This window comes from Uloborus diversus, chromosome 3 (assembly GCF_026930045.1).
Source record: "Uloborus diversus isolate 005 chromosome 3, Udiv.v.3.1, whole genome shotgun sequence".
NCBI lineage: Eukaryota > Metazoa > Arthropoda > Arachnida > Araneae > Uloboridae > Uloborus > Uloborus diversus.
Genome location: NC_072733.1, coordinates 187,466,014 through 187,492,662, shown reverse-complemented (window position 1 = coordinate 187,492,662; position 26,649 = coordinate 187,466,014). Strand labels below are relative to the sequence as shown.

General features: G+C 29.7%; 1 protein-coding gene across 1 annotated transcript in view; it reads left to right on the top strand.

Annotated features, from left to right (window-relative positions):
- Positions 1-17,843, top strand: part of LOC129219089 (mushroom body large-type Kenyon cell-specific protein 1-like) — a 46,802-nt gene extending 28,959 nt beyond the window's left edge. The window contains exons 5-7 of the mRNA XM_054853408.1: positions 2,705-2,954; positions 7,949-8,447; positions 11,911-17,843. Of these exons, the coding sequence (XP_054709383.1) occupies positions 2,705-2,954; positions 7,949-8,447; positions 11,911-13,191 (2,030 nt within the window). The 3' untranslated portion in view covers positions 13,192-17,843. The remainder of the gene's footprint in view (positions 1-2,704; positions 2,955-7,948; positions 8,448-11,910) is intronic.
- Positions 17,844-26,649: the final 8,806 nt, after the last annotated feature.

The window sequence follows — 26,649 nt, the reverse complement described above, 5'->3', positions numbered from 1 at the left end:
CAAGTTTTTCTAGATTTCGAAATTCGAAAATTTGGACCTCGTAACTTCATATGTCTTAACTAATAATAAATAACTGAGAACTTATCTTTTTATCCAGTGTAAATTTTCTTGCTAACAGTATTTGCAGTTTTTACTGGTTATTCTTTCAAGTGTTTGAGCCTTCTGAAACCCTATATTAATGTACTAAAAAATTGTAAAATAATTTGCTTATATGTTATTTTAAATTAATTGCAGAAACTTGTTTTGTTCATATTGTAAATAGGAACAATAATGCATTTAATTTGAATCGGGTTTATTGATCTTAAACATTAGGGAAATTTTTTCATTAGCAACTGGAAAGCTCTAAGTAATAATTGATATTGTGTGTTAATGCTCCTGAAAATGTTTCAAGTCTTATTCGTTTGGTACTATCTAACTTTGTTACAGTTTTATAGAATGACTATTCTACACAAGCAAATGAGATGACAAAACATTTCCTATAGTGTGAACTTCATAGCAAGCATCCATTATTTAATCTGTCAGTGTAAAAATTCAAGTTTAAGCATGTTAAATTTTGTTATGCAGTATGCTTGAGTTTTCAAATCTATCAATTTAACAGCTTATGTATGAAGACCCAAAAGCAAAGCAAGAAACTAATGAGGATTGGAGGTGTCCAGGATAAAAAGAGCCAACTCTGATAGTTGAAATGAAATAAGAGTTGTCAGTAATAGATTTTAGTATTACATAGAAAATCATACCTATACATAATTGCCCCCTCCCCTTCTTATGCCAGAGACCTCCATTTTTTGCCTCAACATGCTGAACTGTTTATTTCTTTTTCAAATTTTGATCTCTCTTCTAAAAAGTTTAGTTTCAGAAGGAAAAAAAAAACCTTGATTGCCAGGTGTTCATTTAATGTTTCTAAAAGTTATAATGTTTCACAAGTTTCAGTTTATCTTTTCATATTTTTTTTCTACATTTGAAATATCATAATAAACATTAGTTTATATTTTAAAGACTTTGTAAGAGTTAACTAATATTTATCTTATGCAGCAGTGTTAAAAATTAATTTAAAAATTTTAATCCAGTTATTTCTTTTTTTTTTTTGCATTTTTGTTTATGGTTTTAACATCTTCTTTAAAGCTAAGGTTTCAAATCAAATTAAATTTTAATTCCTTTGACAGAAACCATTGAAAACAGAAAAAACATTCATAGTAAGTTGTTATTTGGGAGCTGGAATACAACCCTTTCTTTAGGGCTGGGGAATCAGTCATGAATTTAGACATTTCCTCCTCGGAAAGGTAACGTGTTCACCATGGCTACACAAATGAATCTGAAAGTAAAACCTCTTGCTAGAATGTCTCCCATGAAATCCCATTTTGAAATGGAATTGAAACTAGAAACAACCACTTCTCAAAATGAGCAAGTCTTTCCCTTTTCACTTGCCAGCACATGTTTATATTTTCTTTCACAAAATCCAATAAATCACAGACACTTGACGCACTCCATTCTGACGTCAGAAATACTGATGTTCAAGACCAATCATTTGAACGAAACATGGATAAGTAATGCCATCTAATAGTAAACATTTCGTTCCAAAACCAAACCGTAATGCGCATTGTTCAGATTTTTGAGTAGCATTCACTGTAGCACTGAGAAGCGTTTTTCGATAGGAAGAGCAGCTGCCACTGACGCAAATTTGCATTGTTCGTCCCAAGTGGGTTAATATGTATTTTTAAATACAGTTAAATTTTATGCATGGGACATTTAATATAGTCTTTTTTAGTGAATATTTTCTTACAGTGAAGAGACAGTAGTGTGTGTGTGTGTGAAATTTTTCTTAACTAGAAAAGCTGAATCAGTACCTAATTCATTATCATTATTAGCTTTTATTCTTGTAGAAACTAATGAGATTCTGAGACTTCATATTTGTATATTTGTTTCTATTATATGAATAAATATGCTACACTTTTGTATTGTTTTTTTTTTCTTGGAAGGAGGGATATCGGCTATGAAATGTTTTGATTTCATTGTTTCAAATTTGTGTAACATTTCAGTTTTCATTGTTATTAGAAATACTTCTTTTTATTCAAAGAGTTTATTTGGTTGCATTACAGTAATGTGGGACTCTTATAGCTTAAATAAAATGGTCCACAAGTCTTTCAGTTTCTCTTTTAATGCATCAGCATTTATAGTTCATTATCTTACTCAATAATATTTCTTGATTGTGATCTTGCATGGAGTGATAAAATATAACATCAATTTTATTCAAAGTAATTAGATAATCTTTTTTTTTACTAATAAGTTATAAATTTGAACAATATTTCGTGTGTTTTGATTTTATATTTTTATAGATTTTGTTTTTATAATATAAGTAAAATTTTTCCATTTTAGTGAATAAACATTCTAATTTAAAAAAAAAAAAAAAAAAAAAAGAAAACTTTTCTGATTGTTCTTTTTACTTTCAAAAGAGCTCCTAGAATATTATGTCACAGCTTATGAAGTCGATTTTTTTTTGCAAACCATGATCAGAAGTGTTATTTTTATGCCTTATGTTAAAAAAAAATATGTAATTATCTCAAAGGGAGAGTTTTCACAAAATTAATCATTGATCAAATGTTATAGTTAACCTGTTTTTCGCTCACTTTGCTTCAAAAAGCAAAACTGAAATTTTTAGTATTGTATAGAATTTTATGATAGAACACTTAAATTTCATTCATTATAGGTTCCTTTACCTCTTGCGCCTCAGCATTATCGCCTTGGCATATTGCAGCCTTATCCTCTCATGGTGTTTCATGTTCACCACCACCATTGGATCAGCCTTTAGATTTGAGTGTGAATTCTATGAGACTGCCTGCAAATGATACAGCAATATGTTCTGGCAAAAAACATTCCAGTCTTGTGAACTATGTAGATGAAAACGACAGTGGTATTAATTCTGTTTTAAAAGTTCCACAAATTCCTTTGAAACCTGGGTATGCAAACACTATTAACACTTAATTTTCATTATTGCTTAAAATTGACCTTCTTTCTTTCTACTAGTCTTAGTGTTGTCACATCAGACAATCAACCAATTTTATTCGTCATTTTCTTTTTGCTTTTTTCTAGTACAATATAACCCAGATTTAAGGATTGTCAAGGGACTGGAAAAAGTTATCATTAAATCAAGAACATTGTTAAGTCAAAGAGCATAGACATTGAATGCATTCAAATCTGAACTGATGAAATTTATCAATAAATTGAGGAAATCGTTGAATCGGGTATCGTTAAATCAAAGTTCAAATGTACATTAAAGGAAGTTATATGAGAAACCTTTTAATAATAATCATATTTTAATGAGCCAAAAGGTACTGGCATTCTTTTAGTCCTAATTGCTTCAACTAAAGCACATTGGTTTTGTCATATTGCAGGGTGGTAACAACCTGAAAATTAGAGAATTCTGAAGGAAACTTTTAATTTCTGGAAAAAATCAGAGAATTAAAAAAATTCTCCTAATATCTTGGAAAATAATCGTTTGCAGCCACAGAAGTTTGTTAACCTGGGTAGTTTTCTTCCCTGGCATTTTCTTTCACTGAGCAAAATGAAAGAAATATTCTGGGGTATTTGTGATCTGAAATTTCCCAACATTTCCGAAAATTTTGGGTTGCCGTTTCCGAAAATTTTGGTCTGGCAATATTCTAAAACTGAAAAATTGTATTAAAAAATGGCTTTCAAATTTTTTTTTCTTCAGAGATTTTAATGATTTTCATATGCATATTTGGGGTTTTAAAAAGGAGGGGCGTGGGGTCAAGTTTCCGAAAATTTCACACTATCTGCAGAAAATTTTACTTGAGTCGACTTGCACCACTGAAAATATTCTTTTTTCCTAGCAAAATATGTTACAACTTAAAAAAGTGTTTTAATATCTACTGTACTAACACTACCATTGGCAAATAGTCTTTAATTTTAGAGATTATTAAAAAAAAAATCAAATAAAGATTATTTACAAAATTATTTAAAATCACTCTGAATGTTTAGAATTAATGTTGGAGTTTTGTGAGGGGGAACTCCCAAACATTAATTACTAGGCAAAATTTCATGACTCTGAGTTGGTGTCTTCCTTATCTGTCTTTGGATTGGAATTTTAGAGAATTTTAGAAAAAAAAATCGAATAGTATTGTTTCCTTGAATAATATGCTTTGTATTGCCTGTAGTTCAGGAAGTATTACTTTGTATCCGAAACCAATAGCAAATGTTAAACGTTTGCCACTCAATTGAAGCATGCCTTAAAAAAAGTTGGGAACAGTTACAACAAACCGAAGGGTTTATCGGTCCCTTCGAGTTTGTTGTAACAGGATTTCACTGAAGTTTTATTTTCCATAACGTATTTGCTACAATTAAAAAATAAATTAAACCTAGCAATAGAGAATGAGATACTTCAAAATCACTGCTGGTTTTTAAAACATCAAAAATCAAAAGTTTTTCTCCTCCCAGGTGTTATTGCTTGATCACAGCTACAATCTGTATTTAAAACGTATCAAATACTCACATTTTCTTCAAATTTGACTTATATTCTTTTGGCCGTCAAACCGTATAATCCTGAAGTTTTTTTAAGTCTACCTCTCTGGCTAGGGATTTGAATTTTAGAGAATTTTAGAAAAAAAAAATCAAACAAGCAACATTTACAAAATATTTTAAATTCCGCAGAATGTTTAACCTTAGCGAGGGAGTTTACTGAGTTCCTGTCACTATATACTATGCAAAGTTTCATGGCTCTGGATAAATCCCCATAGCTCTGACATAAGCCTTAATTTCATGGAAAACCCCCAAAAGTGTGTGTGTTTAATCCAACAACTGCTGTAGAAAGTGGGCATAAAAAATATACAAGTCTTTAATTATAATCTGATTGGATGTTGGAACAAGGTCGATTAGAAATCAAAGTATTTATATGGTTTCAAAAACTCTCAAGAAATGTGAAAAAATTGGAACTGCCCTTAGTATACATAAGTTTCTATTCATCGAGAAAAAATAACAAAATGATTTTATATAGCTTTTTAAAATTTGCATTATTAACAGAACATAAGCTACATTTTAGAATTTAGATCTAATGTAGTTTGCAATCGCTTTTGAGCTTAAGTGCAGGCATATTGCTGCGTGAGTTTAAAGTAGTGAAAATAAACTTGTGACTTTTCTCCTGGCTACATACTGGACTTGATGCCCTTTGAAACTATTTTCACGATGCATCCGACAGCTTGTGTGTGACAAAAAAAATTGAATACACCCTCACACATTTATTTTCCACATTGAACTCCAGTGACCGACATACAAGGGTTTATCCAAAAGTAAGATATAAATATAAAGTACAAATATAAAGCACTGTCTACTCTCATTGAAATTTACATCGTTGGAAAGAAAAAGTGTTTCTCTTTTTATACATAATCGCCATATTTTTCTGTGCATTATCTTTGACAGCACCCAAACATCTGTATTGAATGTCACAGAATTCCACCGCAAACCCGTTGATTAAGTGTTTCATCCCTTTTTTGACTTTGTCATCGCTCTGAAAACGTCGGACATCAAAGTGTTCCTTAAATTTAGGAAACAAGTGGTAATCGCTAAATGCAAGCTCTGAACTGCAATCAAGAATGAGTGGTTTGTTGACTGTCATGTTCCACTTTGGTGGTGGAATTCTGTGACACTCTCTCTCGATACAGAAGTTAAGGCACCATCGACAATAATGCACAAAAAAAGATGGCAATTATGTAAAAAAATAGAGAAACATTTTTTTTCCAATGATGTAAATTTCAATAAGAATGGACAGTGCTGTATATTTGTAAAATTGATGGGAACCTTACTTTTGGATCGATAATTTAAATAATACTTTGATTTTCATTTATTTGTATTTTGCTCTTGTGAATTATAGTTCATGTGTATAGTAGATAACCCAAGATAGAAAAAAAAGAGCATTGTTGCATTAAACAATAAAGTTGTAATGAGGGTCACCAATAATAAAGATGCATATTTTAAAATAATATTTTTAATGAATTTTAAACAATGAGTCTTCATAACTGTGCAGATTTTTATAACTTTTTATGAAAAGTTGTAGCATTATCAGGATATTACCCACATTTCCAAAACTGAACCAATTGCCCCAAAACTGCTACATTCTATTACGAAATACTTATTTTAGAGTTCCTGCTCTAAATTATGTTCTTTGTCACAAAATTGAGTAAATTTAAGATTTATTAAATCTAGTTAAGTTATTTATTTTTCAAATAATCAAAATTTAACAGAATTAATGTTTGCTTTTTCTCACGCCTGCACCCTAAAAAGTGAGATGAATTCTCGTTTCTTATGATAATATTAAGAGGAGAGTCATATTCTGCTGATTGTTTCTTTTATTTTCTAAATGCGACTTGAAATAGATCAGTAAGTGAAGGAACGCATCAAGCAAGTTAATGAATTCCTATGTGGGTATTAAACAATGTGAACAAGCAAAATAAGCCGCATTACAAGCAAAATAAGTAAAAATTACAGTTAAGTTTTAAACTGTCATGAAATTAAAGTTTTTAGCCTTGCAAAAGTTCTTCTCATCGCAGGGAGTCATCTTGAAAAAAATTAAAGCACTTATCACCACGAATTGAACACTTTAAATTAATGAACATGTTTTTCGTAGTATTATGAGATTTTTTACCTTTTCAATTAAAGCTTTGATTTCAGTGAGTCAATCTCTTGGGCGTGTCTTATTGTATTCCTAAATGTGTGTGGCTCTAAATGTGTTATTTGGTCATGTTTGCTCTAAAACAATTTATTTTAATTTATTTTTTGAACAATATTCCATTGTTTTAATGATCATATAGCTTCCAACTTTCATACATGTAGCATAAACTTTATGTATTACGACCGTTATTATGCTTTAACTCACTAGGCATGATTATTTATGCATATTAAAGATCAATTGCTTTCACTTCATTAGCACTCAATCATTTTTATCTGTGATACAATTCTATAGCTTAGACAATAACTTTGTGTTGATGGTTATTTTTCATCTTCATTTTGTTGTATCTTCTTTTGAGGACTAGTATTTGCATTGTTTTGCCATGCTCTTTTAAAAATTGCAATCTAATTGCATCTTAGCTAGTTCAAATTATTTGCTTATTTTTTACCAAAGGTGTATCCAAAGGCATATGGAAGTTTTAGAAAAAAGGAGTTAGTTTAAGAAATCCTATAACACTATCCTAGTTTAAGAAAACTAGGATAGCATTAAATTTCAGCAATCAAGTAATTCTATTGATTTGGAAAAACTTGGAACTTTCAACAAGAATTGATAATATGGTATTGTGGAAGCATATATTTGTATTTGAGTATTATTCTTTGTATTCAACTATTTTGTTCAATCTATTTGCATGGGTGACATTTTTATGTTGATATTTGCACTTTATTCCAGGAATTGTAGTTTTAGGTTTAAAACTGTGCAGTATTTAGATATAAGGAACCATTATGTATCAGGATGTGAAGTATCAACTTTCTACAAATAAGTTTTGTACTTGAATAATAATGATCTGTTTGTGTTTACAGGTATGACCATGCCTGTAACACATACACATCATTGTTTTTCAAATGCAAGATAGCTTTTTAGAAAGTTGATGCTTCATATTATAATACAAAATGGTTCCTTGTATTTGATTGTATCATAATTAAAAGACAAAGTTTAAAATACTGGAAATAAAATGCAAATGTGTGCATAAAAATATTTCATTTGTGCAAATAGATTGAGCATATGATGCTTTTATTTTTGTAAAACGAATAAAACTTTGTTTTATGTGTTTAACACATTTAATAAAGCTTATATGCTTTAGTTTAGCCGTGTGTGTTGATTCCAAGAATGAAATCCATTGCAATTTTTTCTGTTAACTGTATTTACATAAAGGTTTGTAAATGTTTTTCTTATGATTATAAATAATATATTCATGAGATTTTGATATTGTAGGCATCGCAGAAGGCTGGATGTGAATTCTAAGAGGTCATATACAGAAGAAGAACTGCAAGCGGCTTTGAGAGATATTCAAAGTGGCAAATTAGGCACCAGACGAGCTGCTGTTATTTATGGAATTCCACGTTCAACCCTACGAAACAAAGTATATAAATTGGCCAACGAATCAAAAAGCAGAGCACATTGCAGGGCTACACATACTGGTGGAGTTTCGACAAAGAAAGAGCAAATGAAAAATTCAAAAGGAAATGAAGAGCTTGAAGTACCGGTGTATGAGAGTGCAAGTAGCAAGCAAAATATAGCCTCTGCTAGTGACTCTCTTCGTCTGTTGCTAAAACAGACTATAACTCAAAAATTTAACAATTCCAAAGGCACTGAAAAATTAAATGACACAAATATTGATTTTCCTCAAACATCTGATGTTGAAGCAATGAAAGAATTCCAAATGCTTAGTAGTTTAGAGTGCCAACAAGCTCTTGCACCAGTTCTCTCCCATGTAAGTATCTCTAACCCGTATTCTTTTGTTTTATCTTCTGTCAATAATGCTGTTAATAATGAATATTATGTTGTGCAAAGAAGACTTTTCTTTGTTCTACAATTTTGATAAAGATTTGGTTCTGCAATAAGAAAGGTAAAATCAAAATTAACTAATGTAATATAAAAGAAGTATATGCAAATGATTCAAATAGTTCTGTAATTGCTTAGCATTGTCAAAATGTGAACTTTGTGACATGTAATTTGATAAAAACTAGTATTTTATTGTGGACCAAAATGTGTAAAAGTTATATACATCATTAAGTATAATTTCTTCCTCTTAAAAAAAAGTAAATAAATAAATATACTGAGGAACTGGTTTTGAAACATATTTTGATGGCATTGTTCTACATTTGTATAACATTTACATATTCATAAGTTTTAAGAAACTGCTGCATGTGTTTTAAAATTTTATGCATTGTTTAAGACTTTATTTTTGATTCCTAAAGGTTAAAGATGTTCTAATTTTGTCTAAATTATATATTCCTTTTAAAAAAGTGTCCTGGATTTTTTTGTTTTTTTGTTTTTGTGCAGATGAACATTAATCAAAGCTTATATAAATAATACACCTGTTTTTCAATTAAAGCTTAGATTTCTTTTAATTAGCTGTGAGTTAGCAATTTATATCATCTTGAATAATTGCATTTCACCTTTTCCAGAAATGCCATGACAATTTTTTCAGCAGCTGATTCTTGTAACCCTAGAATTCTTAAAACTCAATACTCTTTTTCAAAAGAAAATTTCATATTTGAGATTTTGAGTTTGTTTTGTAATTGAAAAGTGCCGGTTATAAATAATTTATTTATAAATAATTAAATAAAATATTTTATCCCAATATGCTTACCGCGGTCCCTGATATTCAAAGAGTTAAATCATTAGACAGTATTGAATTCTAAACACATAAGAAATACATTGTCTTCTTTTTGAGTTGAAAAACAATTCTTGCTTCAAAATTGTAAAAAAAAAAAAAGAAATTTTTGATTTTTTTTTTAAATCTAGAAAATATTTTTATTATTATAGATTCCAAATGGTATATGTTTCAAAATTAAATAATAACCCGTTTAGTTAAATATTCTTGGTAAAATACCAAACTAAAATTAAATTTCATTGTAGTTTTAAAAGTTCAATTTAGAATTATATTCCTTCAAAAAGGATTAAAAAGGTAACATTTAAAGAGTACATTTTAATTAATAATAACAAGTTATTAAACTTTATAATATTTTAGGAACTGGTACCTCAGAAAACTTTTTTTTTCTTTTTCCAAACTTTAGCTATGAAGTGTAGCTATTCAATCACATTCATATTGCAATTCATAAATTATGACTTTTATATATTCGTAATAATAGTGCTGTAAATCTATTGAATGAAAAGTGTCTAAAATCCATAGGGGTAAGGAACTAAGACCTCTGAAAACAATTTCCTTAAAAATTCAAATGCCACAGTCTGCATCATTAACCTTAGTGTACTATTAAACAAAGTTTCTCAATGTTATTTTTTAAAAGAATATCCTATCAAATTCAAAATACATATCTTTAAAGGACATGTTTTATTCATATTCCATAATACCTTTAAGTTTTATTTTTATGTAAAATATGTCTTTGAAATCTTAATAACGGTACTTTTTTAAAACAAAGTTTCAGCTTTTAGTAATGAAGTTTGCTTTTGTTACCATAAAATGATAAAGTTCTTGTTATTAGCATTTTAATTATTAATTGAGACCTTATAATATTCAATGCAGTATTAATTTAGTGAATATTAAGCTTATTTGTATTTTAAATAAATTGCAATTAATAAAGTACATACTGGGCAAAGTGGATGGGGCAAAGTAAAATCGTTTCATTTACTCACTCAATCATTTAATATGAATCATTTATTTTATCATTTATTAATTAATTCATTTTTGTATCTTCATTTATCCATTCACTTATTTTCTTATTCATTCATTCTTTTACTCACTCATTATTTTTTTTCGTATGTTAATTCATTTATTGTTTCATTATCTTTTCATTTATTCATTCAACATTTTATTTACGGATTCTTTTGATCAAAAGTATGTTTTATAATCGAATAGAAAATATTTCGTTTTTCACTTTGTCCCATGAAAAAAAAATTCCACTTTTTTTGAAGACTTAAATTTACTGCCAAAAATAAAAATTACTGTTTCTACAATGTTCTTTCTTTATGTACTGTAATTTTCAAAACAAATTTCCGATTTGGATGCTTCACTTGTCAAATCAACTAACTCCATAAAACAAAAAGCAGAGGTAAGTGATAGTGTTATCCATAGGAGTATATAGGCCCTCGTGCTACATTTTCTGCCATCACATGGTTAGAAATGTACTGAACCAAAACTTTAATATAAATTCACATGCTAAGTATTGATAAAGCACTATAAAAGCAGAAATGTTTATTTTTTTAAAAAGTGGAGTTATCGATTTGGCAACTAAGGCATCCATTTGTTCATTTTGAAAAAAATTCAGTCATCTTAACCATTTCACTTTACCCCGCATTCCCCTACATGGAACAAAATTAAGATAGCAATAAAATATAAATCGAAAACAAAAATTGAAGTGATAGGCCAGTACTCATCAGCAGTGGAAACTTCATCTTATGGTTGAAAAACCGTATCAAAAATTAAAAAAAAAAAAAAGCAAGAGAGAATAGTACAAAATTTTGCTAGGACTGATTTTGAGAGCAGATGAGTGATAATTGATGTAAATCTAACAACTTAACTCACGTTTTTATTAATACTTTGATGAATTTTGTACACGATAACTTTCCTCGAAGAAATACTTTAGACATGAATTAGACTTCCATTATTTACCCCAAAATATTTTGAGATGTCACTAATTCTTGTTAATATTATCATTGAACAAGTATATGGAGTGTTTTTAAGTTTAAAAAAGTGATTTACTAATATCTAAACAATGAATACATAACTAAAAGTTACTGTTTGTGCTAATTAATGTTTCGTGAACATTAACAACGTAAAACAAGTAATTTGGTTCTGAAACTTTTGACATTTCTGTTTTTTTTTTTTTTTTTAATAATATCTAGTTTTGGTTCTTAAATTGAAAGTGAAATAAATAAATAAACCTTTAGAAAAAGGGGGAGGGGGCATACAAATATGAAACAGCCTATGAATGTTAACTTGATATTTACATTTTTCAATGTAACTAGTAAAACTCTTAATTCTTAGTGTTCAATTAATTATTGATGATCCTTTTTCTAACATTAGCTTATTTTTTTTTGTATTGTGGGTATAAAATAAAAAGGTTTTTGTACCCACATTGTAATTTGTTGATGTGCCTTTTCCCTCTCAGACCATTTAGTTAATTATATTTGGTAATCTTTCATGTTAAATATGTTTTTAGTCACCTAAATATTGTTAATATTAGTTTTTCAAATGTTTTTTTTTTTTTTAGGTTTTCTCAGATATCCAGCAGTTAGCATTGGGGAAGACAAAAGAAAATAGCAATTGTTCTAGCCAATCACTTTCTGCCTTAAAAGATGATTTGAAATTGCCTCTTTTGCCTGATTTGATTCGTCGTCTAGCAGAAGAGCGAATAGAGTTAGAAAGAGATACACACAAAGATTCTGAAGTTACTGATCCAGATGGATTAACAGACAATTCTGGCACTCCATCTAATGTGATACTGAAAGTTCCGTCCTTTAAACCAGCTAAGTCTCCACCCATAAATAATGAAGTGGACAATCCCCTTGTCCCTGCGTTATCTTCCTCATCTCCCCCACCGGGAACTTCTAGTCATGCCCTCTCAGGGAATAAAGGGATTGCTGTATCATTAAAAGAGCTCATTGCAAGAAGCATCAGTACAAAAGTTAACTGCCAACGTAAGGATAAAGCCATTGATGAAGAGCCCAGTGTAGATTACTCAATAACTCCAGCAAGCAGTGACAGTTCCCCTTGCAATATGTCTTGGACAATTGAAAATCCATCTAAAGATGGGAAGGAAAGCACATTGTCAACAATAAACAATTCCTCAAATTCTTCAGATAGTTCTAAATCAGAAAAACGTACACGTCCTAAGAGAGGTCGCTATCGAAACTATGATCGAGACAATTTAGCTAGAGCAGTTAGAGCTGTACAAAAAGGTGAAATGAGTGTGCATCGTGCTGGAACATTTTATGGTGTTCCTCATTCAACTCTTGAATATAAAGTTAAGGAGAGGCATCTACTAAGACCCAGGAAAAGAGATGCTCTAAGTAATTCACTAGTAGTTGATACAACTGAGTCAGCACTCAAAACCAATAACTCATATTCAATTGAAAACAATGTCAGTGTTAAAAACTTGAAGATAAACCTTAATCAGTTCGCAGTAGAATCAACGAATGGATTATCTACTGATGTTGAACAGCCTCACCGTCCAACCATGGGCTCATACCCGTCCCCTTTATCTTTGTGGCAAAGCATGCCATTTTTATCTCTTGATTTTTCTCAGTTAGGTTCAAATAATTTTTTTGCATCCCAAATGATGAGGAAGCTTCAAGAAAATGCCAGACTTCATGAGGAAACCCAAAAAAGAGAAAAGCAGAAAGGCCAAGATTTTGGAATTTTAGAGAGTTTAATTAAATCTACTCTTGAAAGGTCTGTGTCTCCTGAGAGTAAGTCCACTCTTATTTTGTCATCAGACACTTCACCCGTATTATCAGAGTGCAAAAGAATGGATGACATGAATGAAAAATGATTTATTTACCAATGATGTGTAAAGTTGAATGATTCAGCTGTTATCATGATGAAGTGCTCATTAAGCACTCTAAACAGCTTGTTTTTCAAATGTGTAAGAGTATATTTCATGTGTTTCCAGGGTGCCTTTGAAATAGGCCATTTTTGTCCTGGTCTGGGATGTCCAAGCTAGTCTTAAAATTTGCTGTGATCTAAATGAAACTGGATTAACTTCTTGAAAATATCTTCTTAGAAGAATAACTTCTTTAAAACAGTGTTTACGTATGAAATGTTTGAAAGTAATTTCATATTGAACAAATAAGTGCAGTTTTTATGAAAGCAAGTTGTCTGCAATGAAATCCATCTAATTCCTTTTATGATAACATGTAATACTTTAAAAATTAAGCTTGTGTGTTATCTATAATCATGAAAAAGAAAAACACAAAGAAAGCAGGAAAAAAAAAACATTAGCTTCTCAAATATTTAAATTTTGTATGTGATGTGATTTGTGTGTTTGCTTGGCATTCATTCTCTGACTTATTTACAGTGTATGGTCAGTGAGCCTCTAAGGTAAACATGCAACTGCGTATTCTGTTCAGAAGGTACAGTATTTTTGTTAGTTTTTTTTTTACACTTCTATGGACGACATTTTGTACTTTACCTTGTATGAAATGTAACTGCCAATGGATCACATACAATGAATGAATGATTTTAAATCTGCCTTTGTGAATGTTATAGCTTATGTAATACAGAAGCATTATATATCTATATATATATATACACATTCACATTATATCAATAAGCTATCTCCAAGAATTGCGTGAGTAATATTGTACTTTCATATTGTCATGCACGATCATCCGAGTGACCTGCCACTGTCTTGTAAATTTTTCTCTGGGAGATGCTTAAAAATTTCAAAGAAGAATTAAAACTATCTTATAGCACATCCCAATTGTTAACATTTACCCCTATACTTGTTAACGGGTTCCTTTGGGTTTGATATGCTCTAATACCAATTTTGTAAATATATATATATATATTATATATATGTCTATATTTGAAATTGTAAAAACTGGGTCCATTGCTATCAAAAGATCATATCTAATTTTATATCATGAAAGTTTCACTAGTAAAATATTTCATTTAAATGAGCAATTACTTTGATTTAATGATAAATTTTTAATCTTTACAAAAATGTGTAACTGTAACACTTACAGTTTTTAATTTCTTTTTCAAAAATTACTTAAATTTTAATTGTAGGGCCATTCGTGATATTCATCGTTCCCTAATCAAAAGATATTTCCTATATATAGTGACATAGATTTACCTTTCACAGAACAGTGCATCGAAATCCAGAAGCTTTTCTTATTCATGTATCTAAAGATAGTATTATTTAGGTAAAGAAAATTTGTGAAATTTCAACAGGGTGAATGTCAGTGACTGTTTGGCATGCAGTCAAAAACTAGCATTTAGCAGACAGAAGTTGTGTGTTTGTTGTGATCTAGATTTTGAAAATCAAATTATCTATTTTTAAGTAATTCTCAGAACAATTAAACATTCCATGTTTAACCTTAGTTTTTTAAAATGTTACTAATTTTTAACTATGTGTGTGGTGTGTGTCCCAATTTTGAAATCTGGTGCAATAGGTTTAATCTTGAAAAAATGGTGAAAAATATTTATATTAAATTTATAATTTTTTGTTTGTTATTTTAAGCACAATTGAAAAGTGGATTATTCAGTGTTAATTTTGTTCGTTGATATTTTTGAGTTGAATCTTGTAATGTAAAATATTTGCATTACATTAAAGCCAAAAATCAATAATTTAGCTATTCCTTTTTAGCATGTTGCTTGTTTTTCATCATAATTTTTTTATGTATATTTGCAAGATTATGTATGTTTATTTGTTATAGGTTAAATGCTATATTTACAAATTAGAAATTTAATTGTTATTGTTATTAGAAATTTATTTTATTGCCTTTGTCATTTTTTCTTTATTGTGATAATCGAGAGGCAAGATATATGATGTTGAGTTTTTACATCATTTTTTAGTTCCCAGCATCAGATAAATCCTACAGAAATGATAAATATAAATTATATGATACGATTGTACAAAAGATGAATTTTTTTGGATTTTTAATATTTTGCAACATGAGCTATCCCTTAAGTTTCAAAATTTTACGGAAATAGCAAAAGTATTTATAAATAAGTAAGTATAAAAGTAAGAAAAAAAAACATTTCTGTACATTTTATTTTAAGGTTATTCTTTTTTAAAAATGAAATTGAAACTTTTTGTTGGCGAAATATGTTGATTGTCTGAAAATTTTGAAATACGTTGATTTTTTAAAAAAAAATATGCTATTCACATTCCACTCTAGCACATATGTGGCTGTGTAATACAATCTGTTATGAATATATTTTCAATTTCTTCCTAATTATTTGAATTGTTAAAAAAGAACCCCTTGTGATGATTACTTTAATTGACTTGGGAACACTAGTGAAACAGTATTATAAGTCATGTATTAAGTTCAGAACTTTCATATTTTTTATGATTACTGAGTTTTTTTGGAGATGTAATTTATATACTCATCTATTTTACATTTTCTGCAACTCCTATCTGTGTATACTTTATATTCAAAGCAGTTTCATCATGCAATGGTTTTTGACCAATTACCAATAAATGTAATTACTGACTAAACTTGAAGGTGCTAATACTATTTTATAAATCATGCTTTATGTTATGGCATAGTCTTGAAAAGAAGATAAGAATAGCTGTTACATATGTCAATAGTTCATAATCTTTATATGATAACCTATAGTGTTATTCGGTTTTACTGGGATAACATAGTTATATTTTTACAGGTACTTGATATTAATAAAATCAGTGTAAATCAGCGATAAAATATTTGTCATGTAAATAATCTGCTACTCAAAAACTTCATTGGAGTTAATTCAGTTAGTTTGCAATATTTTTTAATGCGGCAATGGTGGTAGTTTTGAAATTGTGTATATGAATTCGACGTATTTTTAGAAATAAATGAAGTTAACTTTTTTCCCCCCAAACTTAAAATGTGTATATACCATTAACAATAAGATATGAGATATGTTTTGAGTTTGAGATAATTTAAAATATTAAAGTTCAGAGAAATATTTTAAAAGTGGATGTATTCCATGATAGGAAAACAAGAGGTATTTTATTGAAGCATTCACTAGCTATTACTAGGTACTTTTAATTACTCTGTTGTTGGATTTATACTTTTCTTAAATCTCTAGATGTATTATTGTACTTCAGCAATTTTTTTCGCTCCTCTGCAGTCAATAGTATATGTCCATTAGTCTTAAATTCTACTTGAAAATCATCTGTGTGATTTTGAAAAGTTGACATTTGAGTGAAAAGATTGTATCATTTGGTGCATTAAGTGTTAAAATCTAATTCAGATAATGGTTGCTTCTCTGGATTTTGCACGCATATATTTTCTTATCTAATGTTTATTGCCTTTTGCATGATCAGTGAAATCTGTTTACAGATTTAATTATAAACTTTTATAATGTTGAACAACAACATTTTTCCTTTTGTTATCTTTACAACTGATATCAAATTGAAAATTTTGGAGAAATTATTTAGAATTATGGATATGCATGTCTTCATAACACTTGTTTATTTCATCAATACTCTCCATACTTCTTTTTATATTTTCTTCTTACTTTTTAGGTATTAAACATTCAATTTTTACTTTTAAAAGAACATCAACAGCAAAAAAAAAAAAAAAAAGAAAGAAAGAAGAGGGGGAGAAATAGTGTGCCAAACAAATGTATTTTTAGTATCAATATGGCATGCATTAGTGCATTAAACACTAATAATTCTGCTTGATCACATTCATACTTTTCATGTTTTTGAAATTTAATTAGTGTAGTTAATTATTACAAGTTGACTTGGGTCTCCGTGTTAATTGAATGTTACTTGAAAGTGACTAACCCAATGTTTTCCCCCATTTTGAACCACAAATATATGTATTATGTTTTAAAGTTTGAGGTTCTGTTGTTTTTGCTTTAAGCACAATCTTTTAATGTGTTCTAGCTAAATTGACTATTATTCTGTGATGTATAATTTGTTTTAGTTTTGAAATATGAAAAGAATAAAATAATAATAAATATTTCTTTAAAAAAATGTTTTAAAATGTGGTAAAGCCTAAAATGTAATTTTTTAGTGGTGCAAAAGTCTGCATATGTAAATTGAGTGAACAATATTTTTTCCACTAGTTTTCTGATGGTATATTTCTAATCATTGTTTTAAAAATAAAACATCAGAAAGCTTTAAAAATTCAGTATTCTAAATATTTAGTTTAGGAGCATTTGTAGTTGATTATATCTACCCCCAACAAAAGTGATCATGGACTGAATTATTGCTTGGTTATATTTAGCACCTAATCATTTTCAGTAAAGCTTTAAAATTAAACTTATTTTTGTCCCTTTTAGAAAACCAAAATCTGAGCTATCAAGTATAAAATTTTCAACCTCTTAAAAGTTTTACATATTTGCATTTCCTCATTATAATTAAAAAATATTAGTTAATAGTTTTTCAATAAAAAATTAATTTGATAATTTATAAGATGAGCTGGGATCTCCATGGCTCTGTAGTAGAAACTTTGATTCATATGCCAAAGGCCGTTTACTCGATTCCCACCGGTGTCCTATGTGTTATTTCCTCTCTTTGTATTGTAAATCTTTCTTGTGTTATCTTGAATGTAAAGTAAATAAAGAAATCCAACCTCTCAAGGCAATAGCACTCAATATTTCCACAAGTTCATTAGCTATTTGGACGTGTCATTAATAACATTAGTTGAACTTTTGTTGAATATATTTTTTATATTTTAAATTAGTTTTGAAAAAAGCGTCTCTTTTTATTTTATTTTAAGACTTCATAAGTGAAGATAATAGTTAAATAAATTTAATAATCAGCGGCACACTCAAGAATTTTTCAAAGGATACCCCCTCCTAGATCAAAATCTCATCCTCATATCATAATCTAACTCGCCAAAAGATATATTCTTTTGATTTTATCGATTGTCAGGAACAAAAAAGCAGTTAAAAAATTATTGAATAATTAATTTGCATTAGTTTATAAAATAAATTATTAATAAAAGTTACTTAATTAAGGGCCCGAACACCTCGGACCCTCCCCTTGTGTGTGTGCGTCACCGAATAATTCAACTACTATCTACAAACATAGAGCCAAAATTAAAACATATGCGTAATTGATACAGAAAGATTTGACATAGAGTTCTTTAAAACAATTGTTTTTTTCTTTAACAAAGTAATTCTTACTATATTAACTCATTATAATATAATATTAGATAGAAATAATCATTTTGAAAATTTCAAGCATCATAACTGTTATTTTAAAAACTACATCAAATTGAAGTTTTAAAATATTTTTGAAAAGAAATTGATATCTATCAAAAAGAGTTTTTATTTTATTTTTTAAATTAATATTTTATAATTTTATTCTTTATCATAGCTATCGTCTTAGTTTTAATGTATGATCCTTACATCATATGCATTTTTCATACATTCATTTGGATGCTCAAAAAGACCTGTTGCTTGAGGAGAGAAATAGACTTTTGTGCCACTCAATTTTTGTCTATAAACGAGTGCATAGTTTTCATAATCATTTTTAAAATTAAAAAAAGTTGATGCAGTTGAATGTTAAGTTGTATGAAAAAATATATTTAAAGGTTTTTGTTTAGATAAGTTGTTTTTGTAAATTAACTTATTTGATATGTTCATAGTAAGGCTTGTTAAACATTCAGTTTTTAAATATTTGTAACATCTGAACTTTATTTAGATGCTCAAAACCAAATGATATTCATACTCAAAATATATTGTGTAAAGAAAGCGTCAAATCAGAGAGCTTTTTATTATTTATTTCTTGCTTAGTTTGTAGATGATTTATTTATTTCTTGTGCTTCTTGAATGCTACTTACCTGTAATTGCCTATTTTTTATTCATAGTCTTCCAGTTATCTGAACAAACCTTTAGCTTACTAATTTATTTTTTAAGATAAAATTTAATCAAAATGTATCTATTGTTTTTGAGGGAAATGAAAATCTAAAGAAATAGCTTAAACTCCCGTGAATTCTAATGAAAAAAAAAGAAACTTTTTTAATTAACTAAAAGATAAAAAAGTCACTTCTTCAGAAATACAATGGCTTTCCTCTCCGTTTTCTCATATTGAAAGAAGTATTTTTTACTTTAATTTTTTTGGAGAGGGAAAAGCACAATCTATCCAAATGAGGGATATAATGGGGAATTACTGTACTATGATGACCTAAAACAAAAATTATATTGTGTAACCGGTCCAGTAACTGACATGCTTAAGACATTGCTCTCCGGTTAACTCAATTTTATGAGCCTTTTAATGTATTTAGACTTTTTAAAATATTTTTCTCTCATTCATTCATTAGTTAATTCTACTTTTATTTCCTGAATTTCCAAAAAAGGTCCGACCCCCAGTATCAGACACCATAAAATCTGATGATACCCAGCAAAGACAGGATGAGAAATAGGGCAAAATGACCTCTCTTCAAAATGTGCAAAAGTTCTTTATTTTTAGAACTAAAGCCTTATTAAATTCAAATGAACATGAAACACCAGCTGGCCTTATGGTGGCTGTTCATAACCCTCCACTACTGCCTTGTAAATACCAACTGGCTCATAAAATTCACTCTTGTTAACACTAGATGACCGTACCATATTCATGGGTCACTGCAACATCAGTTTTACCCGCCTAAAAGCATATTACAGTAGGCACCGCTTAATGTGATCACTTTGGGACAAAAACAATTTGATAACAGTAACCGACTAATAACAATAACCGAAAAGAAGCCAGGAGACACAAAATAATGATTTTTGTTTCCAATTAAGGTACATTTTTTTTGGCAACCTCAAATTAAAATCACAATGACTCAACTGAATGCAGTTTTCAGTTATAAATTATTAAATTAACAGAATGGAAATATCTGAATTATAAAAAGTTAATGCAAATTATGCAATTTTTAATCACATAGTAATAGGTGAAGTAACATATGACCGTTTTCCCTGACATTTGTAAACCAGTTTCAAAGCACATTTAGCTTTTCTATCTTTTCCAGCATGGTTTTGCTTGTTGTTTAAATTTTAATTTAACTTTGCTTTATTTTCAATCTTGACACAATTCTTTAATAGTTTACAAAGTAATGGCGACAATGGAGGTCCTACATCAATGCCTGCACCATGTCCAGTGCCTGAATTTTTTTAGGTGCAAAAGAAAGTTTTCTTAGGAGGAGTCTGAGGTCACTGGGGGGCGAACTTTCTGTAGCTTCATTCCTAGAAAAATTTTGAACTGCTGTTGAAAACCTCAAAATGCTACACAGAAAGTTAGTCTTGTTAGGGTTTGCCTATGTATTTCTGTTAATTGAGGAACAAAAACGGGGAAAAAATTGAAAGTTAGTGAAAAAGTGATAACAATAAACGAAGATGCTGATTACAATATCCGACTTTTTTAACGTGTGTTAACATACAAGTGGTCCGGGACTTCGTGATTCTGATAACATTAAGCGAATGATAACGTTAACTGTGATCACATTAAGCGGTGCCTACTGTATTTAAATCCAAACTTATGACTGTCTGTTATTGGACTCTTGTCTGTTACTGGTGGCCTTACCCTAGTTTAATCTAAAGAGTTTCGAATGAAATTGTAATATAATCTCAACTAACTTTTAGGTATTAAGTGTGGCTAATATTGATGGTACTAATATTTTTTGCAACTGTATTGATGCTTTTTTTGTTTTTTCAATTTGCCCTGCAAAAAATTCTGTGGTCCCATTTTTACTCATGAAGTATGCGTAATATGCACATAGTCTTTTTTATTTTGGATCTCGTATTTATATATGCACCTCTTTCATTTGCTTTTCTGCTGCTCATAAATAGGACAACATTTTGTCTTGTCATACAGTTCATATTTCCAAATGAATGTTTACATATTTATTAAATTTTCCCCCCTCAAAATGAGTTCTATTAGTAATTATTTAGTCGCTTCTTCAGTCTAAAGTGTTTCTACAGTCTTGGGAAATAATATACTGATAATAGTTCAACCATAGTCAATACTTATCATAAAAGTCAGGTATCAAACAAGTCTAGTTTAAGTCTTCTTTAAAATTATCAAAGTAAAATTTAGAAATAGGGTGTCTTTGACAAAAGAATAGACATACAGTGTAACTTCGATTTAACAATACCTTATTTAACGATTTCCTTAATTTAATGATAAATTTCACTAGACTAGATCTGACCGCATTGAATGTCTATGCTCCTCAATTTAACAATATGCTTGATTTAACAATAACTTTTTAGAGTCCTTTGACAATCGTAAAATCGATTTTTAACTGCATTTAACTGTGCGGCGTATCTTGGGTTTTTCTATGTCACAGAACTTTGATGTCAGTTAAAACCACAATAATTATTATATTCACAACGTCCACATATTTTCTGTAGCCTTGAACTCTGATGAAGTATTGAATTCAATCAGTTATTGAACCACATAGAGTAATGTGGGAAATAAGCTTTTTTTAAGAGCATGTTTATGAGCTTTTAGTTGCCAATGATACAAAAAACACTTATTCCTGTTCTTTGTTAACTATGCAGCATAGTAAAAAAGCTAATGAATTCTAGGCCAAAATTTTTGTATATACATATATATATATACAGTGAAATACTTCTAACACGAAAACGCTAAACATGAAAAATCGGTTTACACGAAATGATTTCGCGATCCAGACAGTGTACATAGCAATTTAATACATTATTTTCTTTTAACATGAAACAAAATTCGCTTAACAGGAATTTTTTTTTTAGATCTTCAGTGGCCAGTTTGCGACAAGTCACTGAAGAGTTTTTTCATGGAACAGTTTCCGGGAATTGGGTCCTCTTCATTCACAGCCCCTTTTTTGTCCATGCTTTTGTCTCAATTCAAAAGGGATCTTCCACTCCCTCTCTAATGAATAGAATCCTTATCTTCTACAGAGAAAGAAATGGTCAAGAATTCGGGGATAAGAAATTCCCAAACATTTTAACACGCATTTAGCACTGTTCGTTAGGTTGATTGTTGAATTTGGCATTAATTTTGGCAAAGATCTAAACTCTGTGGTTCTTGTTTGAAATCTTTTTTTTCCTGTTTAGAGGGCACAATGGCTGAGAAACGGAAGCAAACGGCTATTTCTTTAAAAATGAAGATGGACTTGATTAATGCAGTGGATGAAAAATGCAGGACTAAAACAGAAATTTGCAAAGAGATTGGCATAGCCAATTCTACTCTATCAACAACAAAAAATAACAGGGATCAAATTTCGTCAATGTTTGAGCTGGGGTGAGGGAGGGGGGAAACGGATGAGGACTGCAAAACAAGAAGATCTGGAAAAAGCTGTGCTGATTTGTTTCAAGCAAGCTAGGTCACAGAATTTAGATGTGCATTCAAATAAAGAGATGACTAAAGCAATGGATGATCTCGAGCAATTTGTGGAGATTACGGCTCTGAAAAAGACAATTCAAAAAAAGATAACTAACATGTTCCCTAAAACACAATAATTTTTTACTTGCATTTTATTCCAATGGATGTCACCTACTAGTTGTTTGAATGGAATTCGAAATAAAATTTGATGGCATTGAAAATACTCGTAAGTATTGTTTTTTTTTAAATAAGAAATCTTTTAACACGAAATTCTTTTAACACAAAAAAATATTTCGGTCCCCTCAGTTTCATGTTAAACGTATTCCACTACATATATATATATACCCATATATATATATATATTTATTTATTTATTAATTCATTAATTTTTTTTTTATAGTTCCTGACCTTTTCTTTGGTAACTATTAGTTTCATTATTCATTACAAAAATTGAAACTAATATTTTGGATCATGTTTTTTTATTGTTGGGTTATTTATTTATTTATTGTGCTACACCTAAGTAATTTTCAAAAAATATGTAAAAATATTAAGAAATGTTTTAACATTAAAAGGTGAACCCTCCCACCCACCCCCTCAGTTTAGTTGCAAATATTTGGTTGAACCAAACTGTTTGAAAATAGGTATGTGAGAGTAAATTTTTATGCTTAGTAACGAATCAGAAAATCGCTTCTTATGTTATTTGAACTGTTATTTAAAAGAATACCTCTTGCAAAAAAACTTTATCAACAGCATTTAGAGTAGGTTATTCTCCAAATTTATTTGTCGAGTATAAATAGGAATCAAACAAGAATTTTCCCCCCAGGACTGTACTATTAACACATTTCTGGTAGATAGATGTGGAAATGAACTTTTCTTTGTTTTAAATACGTTTTCTAAGCATTTGTTGCATAATATGAATAGTCATAAAAACTGGAAGTATTCGATTTTTCAAGATTTGACAGGTAAAAATATGCATGTAATTAAGTATTCAAAAGATAGTACAGGATATAAGTTTCTCACAAATGGAAGAGCACAAGAAATAAACATTCAAAGAAGTTTTTATTTTGAAGTAAGTTTTCGATTGTAAGACTATTTGCAAGTTTAAAACAGTAGTAACATCTAGCTTCATTTTGAAAGCTAGATTATATTAAAATAAATAATTTTTATTTCATTTCATGAAAGCTTTACTTGTAAATTGAAAATCACACGGTCAATCATTTAGTTCTGAGGTTTTGTGCTGTGAGTCATGAAAGAAAACTTTGTTTGTAATTGCTAGTCAGGATATTTACTAAATGAGTGTAATGTGATACATATATGTTAAGTGACATTCTTTTAAAATTTTTGTTAAGTTTCAAAAAATTACCTACTAGTATTGTTTGCTACAGTGTGCCATGATGGGGCTTGGTATTTGTGCTCATTTTGTGGAACTTTATCTAATATGTTTTGGGGGACCATTTTAATTTCATTTTCCATTATGAGGCCTTTTTCCATTACAAGGTCTTATCTATGTTTGTTATTTACATCTCATGACAACTAACTCCTTTACACTGTGATGCATTTTAAGATTTTGTTGGTGGTGGATTCACTACATTTTTAATGGTCATAATTTCATGACCTTTTCTGCCGTACATTGTGATCTTCTTTTACTAATTAAAATGGATGTTGTGATGAGTAAATTCTTAAGTTTTTTTAAGTAGCTACAATAGTTTGCTATTCTTATTTGTCATAAATTTTACTATATTGTTTGCTTTTCTGTGTATTTTCAATATTTATATTGTGAAGAATAAAACAATGTGACAGAGCACATGATCTTGTTAACTGTTCATTACATGTATTTGTGAACATTTCTGATGATTTAAAAATGGTTATATTTTTTTAATAAAACCTGTTTTTAATTTGACTTAGTATGAAGAATGAAGTGTAAATAATTAGAAAATTCTACATGCTGCACTTCTCTTAGTTTTAAAACCAATAACTAGCCAAAAATATAAATAAGAGTCAAAAACACAAAATTTAACTTTTTATACAGACCCTAGATCCCTTAACTTATGTTTAGGGAAATAACCTGCATTGGAAAATATTACTAACACAAAGAACTTGATGTTTGTGTTGCCAAAACTGAAAGAGATATTAAAGTTAAAAGTTTTAACTGACCATCCAAAAGATTAGATTGAAACTTATCCCTATATTTTCCTATATTTTTTATTGCTATGCAAAAATAAGTGCAAGTTTTATGCAATGATATGCAAAAATACTCGACAGAAACTCGTACAATTTGAAAAAACATACTCTAGTCACATATATTTTTGAAGTCATTGTTATCCGCTATATTTTGCCTCAAAAGGCGTTATTGATGGCGAGTGTGGAGTGGTGTAAGTCAAACGCTGCGAGTCATATCTCGGTGAATATTGGTCACTCTACTGTCAAACATTTTGTGTTGGAATTATTTTTCAATGGAGATAATTAATTTAAAAAAAAAATAAAAAAATGGGGGACCTAGGGTCCTTATAAACAGTTATTTTGAAACTTTTATTATTTTTTTTATTGATTTATTTTTTCTCTTCAAACTTTTAATATCTTAACTCTGCATCTGATTTCGAACATTTTTGCACCTGGAAGCATACATCTAGGACTAATGGTTGCGAAAAAAAAGGTCTTGCCGGTTAAACGGGATCAACTTGTATACATACATACAGCAGTCGCGTAGCTACACTTTCTGCCGTCCGGGGCGGATCCTCAATTTGCCGCCCTTTTGATGAGAAATAGCTAATACATTAAAGAGTCAAAAGTATTAATAAAGAAGAAAAAAAACTTTTTATGTTCTTCATATTTTTATTTTTTATTTATTTTTTATTTTTTACCGAAGCAAAAAAAAGGAATTCACAGCCCTACCGAAAAATTCCAAAACTTAAGTAAAAATTTAGAATTTTTGGCAATTTTTAGTAACGTTAATAGAAAAGAGGCTTGAAGCTCCCTACAGATGTTTTTTTTTTCAAGATCAAAATCAGTTTTATGCTTTCTTTGATGACGTTAGGGGTCCGAGACTTCTCAAGGAAACTTTCCGAAATTGAAATGTTAAAAAAGCAATTCTAGGCTACCTTTGGATACGTGAAGATATTAAGGAATGTTCGGGGGAGCTGTCCATTTTCAACTAAACTAAAAAACACGAAAATGTTGGCTGTATCAAGTGGTGTAAGGGCTTCTCCTAACTCCAACAAAGATTGAATTTTCCTCCCGAAATATTTTCAAACTTGAAATCAACTTTAGGGTAGGAAAAGGTTTGGGAGCTCTCTGGAAAGTTTTCTGTGCCAAAGTTTTAAGAACGCTATTGTAGGTCATCTTTGGTGGCATAAGCGGAGGACCAATTGTTTCTAAAAATGTTGGAAAATCAGATGGGTCTCCTGTCTTCCCTTGAAACTTCTTGAAAACGACCTAAAAACGCGATTTTAGCCGTTGTATGACGGACAAGAGTTCGGGGTGGGTTCCCCTACCGGAAATCTTTCGAAGCTGTTGCTCATTTTAAGGTCTTCATCATTGAGGAAAAAAAGGGGCTTTGCGGCCCTCCCTCAGAAATTTCTAAAAACAAAATTTGGAGCCAACTGTGATGACGTTAGGTGATTTCGTGCACATTTGGGGTTCCTACTTAGGAATTTTTCTGAAATTAGAAGTTTCAAAAACTCAAATTTAAGCTATTTTCGGAGACATTGAATGAGATGGGGATTTTAAAGTTTGAAGTTTATGTCCTAAATACACATTTTAGACTATCTTTAATCGCGTTGCAGGAAGGGTCAGGGCGTGACTGCCCTCAGGAATTTGTTGGTGTTGAAGCTTTAAACACTCAATTCTAGGCTAAAAGATGAGATGTGAAGGAATGGAGTGGGCGTTATCCCTTGGAAATGTTTTGAGACTCAAAGCTTAAAACTGCACTTTTGGGCTGTTTGGTGTTGTTAAGGGATAGGGAGGTTCGTTTGCTCTTCCTAAAAAATGAGACGTTTGTTGAGG